Source organism: Heteronotia binoei, chromosome 21 (assembly GCF_032191835.1).
Source record: "Heteronotia binoei isolate CCM8104 ecotype False Entrance Well chromosome 21, APGP_CSIRO_Hbin_v1, whole genome shotgun sequence".
Lineage (NCBI taxonomy): Eukaryota > Metazoa > Chordata > Lepidosauria > Squamata > Gekkonidae > Heteronotia > Heteronotia binoei.
The window spans coordinates 144898486-144913420 of NC_083243.1; the positions used below are offsets into that span (position 1 = coordinate 144898486).

Sequence of the window (14935 nt, forward strand, 5' to 3'; positions counted from 1 at the left end):
ATGTACCACCCTCTCTAGATAAGCTAACTCTTTTGCAATATTGGGAACACTTGGCCACACTCATGGAGGAATTAGAGGAAATTTCCAACTATAGAAATAATTCTAGTGGGCGACTTGAATGCTAGGGTAGGGAAGGACTGTAGCATATTTTTTAAAGCCCTTGATTTTAACCTTGATTTTTTAAAGCCCTTGATTTTAACCCTTCCACCCATTTTCTCATATCCAAGATACTCCAAGGATAGCCTTCTAAATTCAGCAGGCACCTGTCTTACCAAATTCTGTATGCAATACAACAGAATTTGGTTAAACGGTTTGATTGGCTACCCAAATTCAGGAGAATTCACCTTTGTATCCCCGAGGGGCTGTAGAGTAATTGATTACATTTTAATCTCTCCTTTATTGCAAACTTATGTCAAAGATTTTACATTGGGGGAATTTATTATTAGTGACCATTTTCCCCTCATTTTGACTCTTCAAATTGGTCCTCACATTTATCCCTCCTGTAACTTGTCCTTGCATCCTTACAAGACTGACTTATTGCCCAGAATTCCATGGAATGATCGCACAGTTTGGAAAACCCAACAGCTCTTCAGATCTGGTCCCGCTGTAGAATACAGATCCTCTTTAATATATGCATCTGCCCCTAATGTATCTGTATCAACTTACAAGTCTTTAACATCTTATATCTCTGAATCACTGAGTGTCAGTTCAGGGTGCCCAAGCAGAGGTGCAACTATTCTAGTAAATTCTAGAATATTTATGTACACAATTTTTATGCTACCTCTCTAGGAACCTGCCTGAGGTGGCTTACAAAGTAAAAACAATACAAACAAAACAGCAAGAAAGACTGGTTTCAAATCTAGTTTTAAAGGTCAGAATCACCACTTTTAATTGTGCCCCAAAACAAATAGGCAGCCAGTGCATCTTACAGAATCTAGAAGCCCAGGACTGACTGTAATCAGGAAGAGCATGGCACAGATTTGCTGAGGTACTTCTTCAGATTTTGGGGAGAGAGAGGCAAGTAGGGACAGCAAAATTATCAGCAAAACTGAATATTCAGCTAATAGATACATTGAAATTTGTATTTAAGAACATTTGTTGTGATTACTTTTTAATATCATTTATAATAATAAAACTATAGTGGTATTGGCCAAATGGAACTCTTGCATTGGTTGATGCCTGTGCTTCATAAACCACTGGCCCATCATGTGTCAGTCACCACCTCTGGGTTCCCATTGACAGATTCCCCTATTCCTTGCCTACTGCAGGCCCAGGAATACTGAACAAACTGCCCAAACAGTCTTACTTCAAGAGACAGACATATCTCCAATGCTTCTCTGTGTCCTCTCCATCAACCAGCCTCAGAAAGAGCTGCCACTCTACTGCGGCCTCATGAAGTGTTTCCTCAGAGGCCGTGGCAACTGCCTCTTTCCTGTCACCCCCTCCCTCTCTCCTCCCCTCAGCCTTGCCCCAGGATAGACAAGGACTGGACCACTGGGGAAGCTGCTAGGCAGAGGCCATTGCTAGGCAGTAAAGGAGAGCTCTTAGGTGAATAGAATGGTATATAGTCAACCCTCCAAAGCAGTTCTTTTCTCAAGGATGATGAGAGAGATCTGTTGTCTAGAGTTCAGTTGTGATCCCAGGAGATCTTCAGGCTCCACATGGAGGTTGGCAGCCCTATGCCTGGCCTCACTCTCTGGTGATGCCACCTGATTGGCATGCCTTATCTAGGCCTGGCTGCTTGCTCCTGTTCAGGAGCTCCTCCCCTATGACAGCCAGTGTGACTTAGCAGTTGGCAACTCCAGATTGAGAAATGCCTGGAGGGGGTAGGGTTTGAGGAGGGGTGGGACCTCAGACAGGTGCAGCACCACAGATTCCACCTTCCAAATCAGCCATTTCCTCCTTGGGAACCACTGTTGCCAATCTCCAGGTGAGGGCTGGAGATCACTCAGAATCACAACTGTTCTCCAGATGGCAGAGATCAGCTCTCCTTGAGGTGATGGTGGGGGGAGTGAATGCCTTCACTTGGGTGGGTGGGAAGACTGCAAGGAGGGCATTTGCCCAGAGCCTCTTTCTAGAGTCCATTGTATTTTTCACAACGGGCCTTATTCCTAGTTTCTTAATAATTATGGTGGTAAGGTAAATACTGGTCAAATTATTATTTTTCTTTCTTTCTACTGTACATAACATGCTCTCCAGATGGCAGGGATCAGCTCCCCTTGAGGTGCGGTGGGGGGGAGTGAATACCTTCACTTGGTTGGGTGGGTCTTGGCTGGCTTCAGTATTCTAAATGTTAATTCACTAAGAGAAAGGACTGGGTAGCAATTTTGATGCTGAGCAACAAATGTATTGCCATCCTAAATTGAAAAAAAAACCATGTAAACCCAGTGGCTGTTTTCCATGTGCAGGCTAAAGGAACATGTGCAATTCTACAAGCCTGAAGATGAGAAGATTTTATTGCCACACAATATGAAAGTGATTGGCCATATAGAACATCTGGCTCTTACAATAGGGAATATCCCTGTGGACTGTTCTGCAGTTGTTACAGGTGAGTGTTGCATAGGCAGCTGAGAAGTCTATTGCTGTAATTTTAGCTTGTTAAGAACATAGCTGAAGTTGTTTGATTGTCTTAACCACAGGATCTCTATGATGTGGACATCTGTTATTCATAGTCTAGAGATAGATTATTTTTCAGGGAGCTGAAGGTTTGTGAAAGAAGGTAATTGCTTGTGGTGTATTTGCTGTTAAATAGGTTTGATTGGTTTTAGTATGGTTTTTAAAACCTCCAAAACACGTGTGGCTAGAGATTACAAAAGAAGTATGCAAGCACACCATGCTCTAAAATCACTTTCTGCTATTTGAATCATTTGTCTCCCAGTCAAGTTAATCCACAGGGGGTCATCTGTCCTTTGGTTCTAGAGCATTTGTTTTGCATGTCTGAGGTCACAGGTTCAATCTAAAGCATCTCCAGTTAAACAATCACAGGCAACAGGGAAGGGGAAGAATTCTGTTGTCACCTCAAACAGACTGGTTTTTTTAGAAACAACACAAAGCTCTGTTGGTTAGAGGTCCTGTTGGTTAGAGGTGAAAGCAGAATGTCTATTAAAACCATCAAACTGATACCCCCATTTCAAACTTCCTTTAGCTCTGCCTCTGACACCTGGAAATACAGGATAGCTTTCAGCAAGAAGAATTCTTTTTGCTGCTATATCTAATTGCAAGCAAATACTCTTTTATATATTTTAAATTGTGCTTGTGCCTTTTAAAAATGTTTTTCTGAGACTTACCCAGAAGCATAGTAAACTGTGTTCCTGGAACTTAATTTGAGCGCGCAGATTTAGCCACTGATAATGCTTTCTTTGAAAAACTGAAAGTACCAAATGCAATAATGTGTTCGAGCAGGTACAAAATGAATTTCTTTTACCCTCAAGTAAGTGAAATTAGGATGCATGATTCTGGGGTAAAGGGTGGGATTTCAAAGCTATGTTGGCTAATACTTTCAAGTAGCTAACAGCTCTCTTTTTATATGAAAGTTTGTAAGATTTTCTTGTTGAGTTATTAAGGTCTCTCCTGAGGTCATTAAATGCATATAAGGGAGCACTGGTTTCTGATAATTAGCCTCCTAGGGAATCAGTCCAGTGCCTTGGATATGATGACGCTCATGTTATCAAGAACCACAGCTGTTAATTGTTATACACCCAGCTGCTAACATGTCATAACAGACATCCAGGCCCAGGGAGTATATGCCACACCCTATGAGGCCTGCCAAAAGGAAGGGAGAACATAAATAAAATACTTGGGAAGACTTGAAAATAATACTACGTAGGTTCTTGTGGTCAAATGTATTGTCAGGTCCCAGGTCTACAGAATAAAGGAACAAAACTTATAGCAAAATATATACAATTTATTTACAGGAAAGGGATCATAAAAAGGAATATAAAAACCAAGTAAAATAAACAATGTGCACAGAGGAACACAAAACAAAACCCTAAGGCAATTAGCCTACTTTCCTCCACACTGGACAGTGCAGCCTACTTCAGCTAGTTACCTATGCTTACGCACTGATGCTCTCATGTCAGGCCCACAACACCAGGAGACATCTCAAGGTCCCATTTTCCTTAATCCTCCTGTTGTTCCATCATGATGACGATGTCTGATGTCTTGATGAATGTTGGTGGGCACCTAGCCTGAATATATTCTGGTTGGTCAATTGGCTACCCAATCACTGACGTGATCTAATTAGGAAGCTGTCATCTAGCCTTGGATTTAGATGTTAAACTATCAAGGCTAGATCAAAATGATATGTCACTTTGGTCTGACTCCACATGTGTGAGAGATTACCTTTAACTTTAATTAGGTAAGTGCCTGTTCTCTCAGTTATTTGTTGTTGTTCAGTCGCACAGTCGAGTCCAACTCTTTGCGACCCCATGGACAAAGTCACGCCAGGCCCTCCTGTCTTCCACCATCCTTCGAAGTCTGCTCAAATTTGTGTTTGTTGCATCAGTAACACTGTTCAGCCATCTCATCTTTTGTCATCCCCTTCTTCTTTTGCCTTCTTTCTTTCCAAGCATCAGGATCTTCTCCAGTGAGTGCTCCCTTCTCATTTGGTGGCCAAAGTATTTGAGCTTCAGCTTCAGCATCTGACCTTCCAGGGAACAGTCAGGGTTGATTTCCCTTAGGACTGACTGATTTGATCTTCTTGCAGTCCAAGGGACTCTCAAGAGTCTTCTCCAGCACCACAGCTTGAAAGCATCTATTCTTCTGCGCTTGGCCTTCTTTATGGTTCAGCTCTCACAGCCATACATTACTACTGGGAATACCATCGCTTTGACTATACGGACTTTTGTTGGCAGGGTGATGTCTCTACTTTTTATTATACTGCCCAGGTTCACCATAGCTGTCCTCCCAAGGAGCAAACGTCTTTCAATTTCATGGCTACAGTCATCATCTGCGGTGATTTTGGATCCCAGAAATGTGAAGTCTGTCACTACCTCCATGTCTTCCCCTTCTATTTGCCAAGGTGTGATGGGGCCAGATGCCATGATCTTAGTTTTTTTGATGTTGAGTTTCAATCCTACTTTTGTGCTCTCCTCTTTCACCCTCAACAAGAGGTTCTTTAGGTCCTCCTCACTTTCTGTCATTAGAGTAGTGTCATCTGCATATCTGAGGTTGTTGATGTTATTCCCGGCTATCTTAATTCCAACTTGTGCTTCATCCAGGCCAGCATTCCACATGATGTACTCTGCATGTAAATTAAATAAGCAGTGTGACAATATACATCCTTGTTGAACTCCTTTTCCTATTCTAAACCAATCAGTTGTTCCTTATCCCATTCTGACAGTTGCTTCTTGATCCTTATACAGGTTTCTCAGGAGACATGTGAGGTGGTCTGGTACTCCCATCTCTTTAAGGACTTGCCACAGTTTGTTGTGATCCACACAATCAAAGGCTTTAGCATAGTCAATGAAGCAGAAATAGAAATTTTTCTGACACTCCCGTGCTTTCTCCACAATCCAGCGAATGTTGGCAATTTGATCTCTAGTTCCTCTACCTCCCCGAAACCAAGCTTGAACTTCTGGAAATTCCTGATCGACATACTGCTGAAGCCTACCTTGTAGAATCTTTAATGTGACCTTGCTGGCATTCGAAATGAGTGCAATGGTATGATAGTCTGAACATTCTTTGGCATTACCCTTCTTTGGGATTGGAATATAAACTGATCTTTTCCAATCCTGTGGCCACTGCTGTGTTTTCCAGATTTGTTGACATAATGTGTGCATCACTTTAACAGCATCATCTTTTAGGACTTTGAATAGCTCAATTGGGATACTATCATCTCCACTCACTTTGTTGTTAGTAATGCCCATTTGACTTCATACTCCAGAATGTCTGGCTCAGGGTCAGCGATATCACTGTCGTAGTTGTCAAGGACATTGAGATCCTTCTTGTATAATTCTTCTGTGTATTCTTACCACCTCTTCCTGATCTCTTCTGCTTCTGCTAGGTCCCTAACAGATAAAGGTTTTTGTCCTTTATCATGGCCATCTTTGCATGAAACGTTCCCTTGATTTCTCCAATGTTCTTGAAGAGATCTCTTGTCCTTCCCATTCTATTATTTTCCTCTATTGCTTTGCATTGTTCCTTCAGGAAGGCCTCCTTATCTCTCCTTGCTGTTCTCTGGAAATCGGCATTCAGTTGGGTGAATCGTTCCTTTTCACCTTTGCCTTTCACTTTCCTTCTTTCCTCAGCTATTCGTAAAGCCTCATCAGACAGCCACTTTGCTTTCTTGCATTTATTTTTCTTTGGGATGGTACTAATTGCTGCCTTCTGTACAATGTCACGATCCTCCATCCACAGTTCTTCAGGCACTCTATCAACTCTAGTCCCTTAAACCTATTCTTCACCTCTACTGTATATTCATAAGGGATGTGATCAAGGTCAAACCTGAATGGCCTAACGGCTTCCCCAGTTTTCTTCAGTTTAAGCCTGAATTTTGCAATGAGTAGCTCATGATCTGAGCCTCAGTCAGCTCCAGGTCTTGTTTTTGCTGATTGTAAGGAGCTTCTCCATCTTTGACTGCAGAGTATATAATCAATCTGATTTCTGTGTTGCCCATCAGGTGATGTCCACGTGTAGAGTCGCCTTTTAGGTTGTTGGAAGAGGGTGTTTGCTATGACCAGCTTGTTCTCTTGACAAAACTCTATTAGCCTTTTCCCGGCTTCATTTTGTTCTCCAAGGCCAAACTTGTCAGTTGTTCTGGTCACCTTTTGACTTCCTACTTTGGCATTCCAGTCCCCTGTGATGAGGAGGACATCTTTTTTTGGTGTTAATTCTTGAAGGTGTTGTAGATCTTCATAGAACTGGTCCACTTCAGCCTCTTCTGCATCAGTGGTTGGGGCATAGACTTGGATTACTGTGATATTGAATAGTTTGCCTTTGATACGGACTGAGATCATTCTGTCATTTTTGAGACTGTATCCCATTACTGCATTCCTCACTCTCTTGTTAACTATAAAGGCCCCACCATTTCTTCTACGGGACTCTTGCCCATGGTAATAGATGTAGTGATCTATTCACCATTTAGGAGAGCCAGTTTGGTGTAGTGGTTAAGTGTGCAGACTCTTATCTGGGAGAACCGGGTTTGATTCCCCACTCCTCCACTTGCACCTGCTAGCATGGCCTTGGGTCAGCCATAGCTCTAGCAGAGGTTGTCCTTGAAAGGGCAGCTGCTGTGAGAGCCCTCTCCAGCCCCACCCACCTCACAGGGTGTCTGTTGTGGGGGAGGAAGGTAAAGGAGATTGTGAGCCACTCTGAGACTCTTCGGAGTGAAGGGCAGGATATAAATCTAATATCTTCTAGGTCACTGATTCCCAAGATGTTGATGTTCAGTCTTGCCATCTCGTTTGACTACATCCAGCTTACCTTGATTCATAGATCTTACATTCCACATTCCAATGCAGTATTGTTCTTTGTAGCATTGGACTGTTCTTTCACCATCAGACACATCCACAGCTGAGCGTCCTTTCAGCTTTGGCCCAGCCGCTTCACTCTTTCTGTGGTTACTTGGACTTGCTCTCTGCTCTTCCCCAGTAGCATATTGGGCACCTTCTAACCTGAGGGGCTCATCTTCCAGCGCCTATCTTTTAGCCTTTTGTTACTGTCCATGGGGTTTTCTTGGCAAGGATACTGGTGGGTTGCTATTTCCTTCTCCAGTGGATCGCATTTTGTCTGGGTTCACAGCTGTGGCCTGTCCATCTTGTGTGGCCCTGCATGGCATCGCCCACAGCCTCACTGAACCGTGCAAGCCCTCTCGCCATGTCAAGGCAGCAGTCCATGAGAGGGATCTCATTTATACAATGGTGCAAATCCTGGTATACTTACATACAAACAAAGACACTGAATATCACAAACACTTAGATGGATTACAGTTTCTTGACACATGTTTAGATACAACAGCGCTTCCAGAGTACCAGTGCACACAGATGGGACAATTTATACTGTGGGTAGTCTATAATGTTATGTTAAAGGGAGGGGAGGTTTTGCTGGGGATGCTTTCTTCCAGCATCTTGGGATGCAGCTAGAGGAAGTTGAGAGGGGGGTCCTTTGTAGCTTTCAGGGGCCTAACTCTCCACAGCTGTCATTACAATCTTGCATTTGTTGGAGGTAAAAGTGTCCCTTTCTGAATCTTTTTTCCCCCCCTCAGAAGACAATGAGAAACACTTCACTCTGGGGTTACAGACACTGAAATCTTTGAAGGTAATTTCTTATTTATCCTACTTTGGTGGTAGTGTTTTTCCTGTTACCAAGGAGATGACAATTTATCCTTTTTTTTTTTTTGCATTTATGTTCACTCTCTTTCTAGTGTGTGATAAATATGGAGAAGCATCACCTGGTCCTGGGAAAATCAGACAGGGAAGAAATCCCATTTGTTGGTAATGTCTCTTCGCATGAAGAGAAGTGAGTGTATAATTTTAAAGCTGTGCTGAATTTAGGAACAGTTCATGCAACCAAGTTGGCATGGTGAATGATGAGTAGATATTGGCTGTGACTGGCATTGATATGTGGTGGAGGGGTTTTGTGACTGTCTGAACTAGACAAGCTTGTAGAGGGGGGAATGTCTGGGATGGGTCATGGTTCTGTGTTAGAACACCCACTTTGCATGTAAAAGGTCTCGTGTTCAGTCTTTGGCATTTCTAGAAAAAGAATCTCAGGGCCAAATTAGATGTCTAACCCAGAGGCACTTCTGCCTCTTTAAAACCTAAGAAGGCAATTTAAAAATGCCATGAGGGCCTGATCCTGATTTAGCCTGCAGCATAGAAGCACCACACCCCCAATTGCTTTTTCAAGAATGCCTCATCTCACTATGCTGCAGGCCCAATCAAGATCAGTCCTTTGTGGCAATTTTAAATCTCCTTGTTAGTCCCTAAAATGGTGGTGATGTCCCTGGATTGGATTTAGGGATAGTGTCACATCTAATCTGACCTTTAGGTAGCAGGAAAAATCTTTCTTTGCTTGAAACGTCGGAGAGCTATTTCCCTTCAAAATAGACAATAGTATGTCAGGTGGTTCAGTGGTCTGACTTTCAAGTAGCTGTCTGTTTTGATAAATAACTACCCAAACTGTGGCTTCAAAAAGCCGCCACCATTAGGTCAAGAGCAGCAGCAATAGCTGAATGTGTAGAGCAATCACATGACTGAGCAATGTTGGGTGTTAATGGCATGCATGATTCCAGAAAGCAAGATACGTTCCACAGCCACCCATATACCTGGTTGTTCTTTCCATGTGTTTTGCTTCCTATTTGTGCATATGATTAACATTTGAAATTTACATCTCCCATTACATTCTGAACTGATTCACTCACCTGACACAATCTGGAGACAAAATAAATCATATGAATTGGTCACCCATGTGTGTACTCAACAGTCTTGGATATGAATTGGCTAAACATACCGAGTCTGGTCTTTTAACTGGGTTAAACATACTGGGTTTAACATTGGGATGCCTATTTTTAGGGAGTGCTTGGCACACATTCCAATGTTCACATGGATGCTTCCAAGAGATGAAGAAGTGAGGCTATGATCCATGTTGATGGGACCATTAACTATACCCTCTTTCTGGAAGATGTTTTTTGAGAAAAGACAGTGATGATATTGCAAAGAGAGGCACCTAATGACATAGCCTGTTTGCATGAAAGTTGATGTTGTTATATCATGGATTAGTCATGGTGGTGCCCTTTCCCTCTGTTAACATTGTGATCAGCCATTAGCAAAAGGATGATTTAATCCACAGATTGAAAAAAACTGTGAGGTGCCATACTTGCTAAACAGTTATTTCCTAGGGCACATCCTCATGGTAGCCACCTGCGCTCCTGGTTCAGTTCTGTAGCACACAACTGGAAGCCTGGGAAGTGTCCCTGGAAAAGGCAGGTACCTTTTTCCTCCAGGATCCCCTGTGCTGGCCATGCTGCCTACACAGGCTCTTGCTATTATCCCTGTCAACAGAATGGGCAGGCTGGGGAGCAGCATAGGTTGTGGCCCCTGTGCTTTCATGGCATGTGTGGGTTGGATACATTGCATGAACATATCCAGTCCCTTAAGAGAGTGCTGTGCAGACATGCCTTTGTTTAGAGATCAAAGCTTTGCAAGTCAAGGAGACCAAAGCAAAAGGAGGAGCTCTGCTGAGAGAACTGTTTTTAATCTCATTTCAGTACTTCTGAAGCATGAAGAGAATGCACCATTGGTGTCAGAGGGAGAAGACTGAATGATTGGTTGCATATGATGGAAGAGCAGTGGGTGACACATAACTCCTCCTCCTGCTAGACTTCAACTAGATTATAGCTGAATGAAAGGATGGGCAGCGTTAGGGAAGAGCTTCAGACATTCGCTTACCACAACAGAGTTCTGGACAATGGACTTGTAAATGCAAATCATAAAAACTGTGTCCTTTATAGCCTTTTCAAATATGGGATTATGTTTCTTTTTTGGTTGCAGTCCTCTGTTTTAGTGTGAATGGATCAGTGAATTTTATGAATTGCCATTTTTGAGAAGGAAAAAAAAGGGACAATTTTATAACTTCCTCTTTGGAATTAACAGTGTTTAGGCTCTGAGAATCAGATTGTTAAGAAAGTATTTTTCAGTAAGGAACAATTTATGGATGCTAATTGAAGACCGCTAGCTTTAAAGCAATTGCAGAAAAACTTGCTCAAGTTGAAATAACTCCAAGTAAACATCTATTCCAGCCCTCACACTAGAGACAAATGTTAGTTCTTTCAGCGATATAGTGTCACCATAGAGCAACTGTTGCTTGCAGTATATATGTTCATTCCACCATTGTCCCTGTTCATGGGTTTGCATGCTTGAAAAAAATTAAGGGGGGAAAGAATAACATTTAAATCTGACAGTGTAGTAGCTTTTGTGGAGTCTAGTAGTACTGAAGCATCCTGTCAGTTTTTCCACTGGTGCAAGATGGAGCAGGAAAATCATGTTTGATCTCCTTCCACACTACAACCCCATTCTGTGTGACTCTTTGTGTCTGCAGGGCCCAAAATTGCTGGCTTTCAGGAGTCAAAGCGGCCTTTGCTATCTCTTGTGCCAACAGAAAAGCTGACAGGATCCAACTCCAAAATATTCACTTTCACTGCCTTGTGAAACACCAGTACTTAATCTTTCTCCCATGTATGAATAAGGATTCAACTCCACAATGTCTTTATGTACCCTGCCCTGGATAGCTCAGGGTAGCCTGATCTTGTCAGATCTCAGAAGTTAAGCAGGATGAGCCCCGGCTAGCGTTTGAATGGGAGACTGCTAAGAAATACCAGGGTTGTGACCAGGCCTCATTTTAGGCTGGAGCTCTCAGGAGTGGAGCTCTGGAACCTCTAAATTCTTTCTTTCTTTCTTTCTTTCTTTCTTTCTTTCTTTCTTTCTTTCTTTCTTTCTTTCTTTCTTTCTTTCTTTCTTTCTTTCTTTCTTTCTTTCTTTCTTTCTTTCTTTCTTTCTTTCTTTTTTTCTTTCTCTCTTTCTCTCTTTCTCTCTCTCTTTCTCTCTCTCTCTCTCTCTCTTTCTCTCTCTCTCTTTCTCTCTTTCTTTCTCTCTCTTTCTCTCTCTTTCTCTCTCTCTCCCTCCCCCCCCCAAACCCCCCCCTTGCTTCTGGGCTCCATTGTTCAACCCCCCCTGTGAGAATTTTGCTGAACTCTAAAATTTATTTAAATACAGTATCAGTTCTTGAAATGTTTTCCAAATGCAGACCTGTTATTTTTTCATTATAAATTTTAATAATAACAGAGAGAGAGAGAAAGATTGGCTCTCAGTTTTGATCTGTTCTATATCGAACTTCTTTTACATGCAGAGTTAGTTAAATTTCTTGATTTTTCTGGAACTGTAACAAACAGCAATGCCAGTTAGGGTTGCCAGACCCCCAGTCTGGCCAGGGGATTCCCCAGTCCAGGGGCTCCCATCTGCTGCCCTGAAGCTGGCCAGCAGAAGAACCCCCCCCCCCCAAACAGTGACATTATTGCACATCATCCCTGATACAATGATGTCACTCAGAAGTGATGTCATTTTGCTGGGGCTGTCACACAATGATGCTCTGATTTTTGGGCAAATGCTATGGTTTTATAACTAAAAAACACAGCGTTCTGCCTAAAACGTAGAGCACCATGCACAACAGTGAAAATGCAATCATGTCACTTCTGAGTGCATGTGCAGCAGAAAACTCCGGGAGAAGCTCCAAGATCCCCCAGACAGTGGAGATCAAGGTAGGACCTGGCAACCCTAATGCCAGTCTCTAGGTGGGACCTGGAAATCTCCCAGAATTACAGCTCAGCTCCAGACTACAGAGATCAGTTCCCCTGGAGAAAATGGATGTTTAGAGGCTGGACTCTATGGCAGTGTACCCCACTGAGGCTACTGTCTTTCCCAGGCTCCACTCCAAAATCCCAGGAATTTCCCAACCTGGTCCTGGCAACCTTACTCCCCTGGGAAACCCTAGTAATAAAGCATTACAAGAGAATATCAATATCTCCTTATTACTACACTATTTTAGAACCTGCTAACCATAATCAAGCTGCTGCTAATGTCACTGTATCCTAGTATGTTATTAAATTTACAAAATCCAGCACCACCCATTTCCTTTTCATTGTGATAGTATGTTTTATTACTAGTCCGAAAAGTATATATTGATTATTTTATTGTACAATTTATTTGATATATATATAATCCCCACACTGTTCCAGTTTCCAAAGGATTGAGTCTTTCATATGGGTAAGATATCTATGATGCTTCAGTACCCTGCAGAATCTGTTTCAGCAGAGACAAAGGAAATAAGTGTATATATACACCATGCGTACCTCTGGATACCACCTTTAACTCTCTTAAAAATTGTCTGCCTCCCATCAGATTTCCTTTGGGTTCATTCTGCCTAATGTCATGACTGCTGGAGATTTCCAAGCAAGATAATCATTATACGATTTTACTCAATGATTGTTTTGTTCCTTATGGGCCATTAAAATTCACCACTAGAGATAATATAATATAATCATGTCTATTCAGACAAATGTTTAATGATTCTAGACCTTGGATGCTGAGTCACAGATAAAAGAAGCCTCATTTTCTTCCTGTTCTTGGAGCAACAGCATTGTTTAATGATTCTCTTGGCAAACAAGAAACTGCCATGTCTTGTCAAGCTTACTGCAGTATGCTACACTGTATTCTCTGTCTCTCTTTTAAGACATTTCCTTGTCTCTGCAACTGAACCTGGATGGTAATTGCTCCAGCTAACATTCTGTAAGTCTTTTACTGCCAGGAACTGGCCTTCTTAAATTGCCAGGTTCTAGGCAGTATTTTCGGAACACCCATTTGGTGAATTGCATTCACCTCCATATCCAATTTTTGTGATGCAGTCAGAGTGTGCAGTTTATGGTCCCCTGAATATATCAACAAGTGCTCTAGTTGCCTTTAACCCACCTTGATGGCATCACTGCAAAGCTGCTCGATATGGCTTGAATGCTGAGGTGTGCCAACAGTGAGCTGAGCTGCAAATTAGAGCTTGCTGAAGTAAATACAAATGGCATCAGTGTGTGCTGGAATTTGCATAGATGTCCTTAACCCATATTGACAACATGGCAAAATAGTTGTGTGAACTGGACTTTAACTGCACACACACGTACATCAAGGGAGCAAACAGTATATACTGTTTATAGAAACAGTATATAAACAATATCTTAGACACACACATACACACACACTTTGCAGGGCTTTATTTTGAGCAGGAACGCACAGGAACGCAATCAAGACTGGATTGGTGTCAGGGTGTGTGGCCTAATATGCAATGAGTTCCTGCTGGGCTTTTTCTATACAAAAAAAATCCCTGACACTTTCTGAGAACATACATTATCCTGCAAATATTCCTTAGAACGTTGCCCTTTCCACTCTATCCAGAGTATTCTCTCTGAGCTTCTGTTCAGCTCCAAACATTACACTAGTCCTTAGGAACTAGGATAATTAACTCTAAAGCATTTTGCTGTACAACAAGCGAAGCTGCTCTGGGCCCATACTGAGGGTTGGGGTGATCAGCCATGTACACATCCTAATGCAAGGGGGCAGCTGGCTCAGCAGCAGTGGTACTCATGCCTGCTCTGTCTCGGGCTACCAGCTAGCTGTCTTTTGGTGACAGCAGTAATCCCCACTCACATCACATGGGGTGAGGGTTGCACTGGTGGCGGGCTGTAAGCCCAGTGGGGTGCAGCAGGATTCTGGGAACTCATCCTGGATTTTTGTCAGGACCCAGAATCACTAAGACTGCCCCTGCTGGTGTGCTTCTAAGTGTACATATTTAAGTGCTTTGCTGAATAGGGGCTTTGGTAAATGTGTGTGTGCATGTGTCTGAGTTGGTGGCTGCTGACTGTACAATAACAGGATATAATAACTTTTTTAGGCACAATGCATCACTTAAAAACTTATCTAGTAGAATTAGTAATAAATATGTACCTAGAGCCATCATTAAAGACAGTGGGGGGAACCAAAAACTTTGAAATAGTACTGGTTTCAGTGATTTGATCTGATTTATTGATTCAAACAATGAATATAAGCTTTGGCTACAGCTCATCTAGTAGTACCAAACTAGTATCTGTATTTTAATAATCTATTGTTTGGCTTTTTGCAATGGATTTGATAACCTACACTTTTCCATTGGCTATTATAGTGCTCACATATTTAACATGTAAGTGGAAATATTTTCTCTTTCTGTGTTTCATTACCCACTTCAGTATTTTATATATATGTTCTTAAAAGCTCTTGTGTTTGCAAGGTGACCTACACTGTGTGTAAACCTGCCAACAAGTAATAAAACCTGGAATATATTTGTCTAAGTAAGTATGCCACTTGTGTGGTATGTGGCTAATTTATTATTTGAGTATTTATTACTGTGATGACTATGAAAA

The 14935-nt window shown here is 42.1% G+C and overlaps 1 protein-coding gene across 3 annotated transcripts in view; it reads left to right on the forward strand.

Annotated features, from left to right (window-relative positions):
• NRIP3 (nuclear receptor interacting protein 3) overlaps nt 1-10746 on the forward strand; it is a 56715-nt gene extending 45969 nt beyond the window's left edge. Inside the window, exons 4-8 of one of the 3 annotated variants that reach the window (XM_060263152.1) lie at nt 2409-2548; nt 8204-8256; nt 8363-8457; nt 9828-9926; nt 10208-10746. In XM_060263152.1, coding sequence (XP_060119135.1) covers nt 2409-2548; nt 8204-8256; nt 8363-8457; nt 9828-9885 — 346 coding nt within the window. In that variant the 3' untranslated portion in view covers nt 9886-9926; nt 10208-10746. The remainder of the gene's footprint in view (nt 1-2408; nt 2549-8203; nt 8257-8362; nt 8458-9827; nt 9927-10207) is intronic. The other 2 variants (XM_060263151.1, XM_060263153.1) reach the window with 2 other exon arrangements.
• The last annotated feature ends 4189 nt before the right edge of the window (nt 10747-14935 follow it).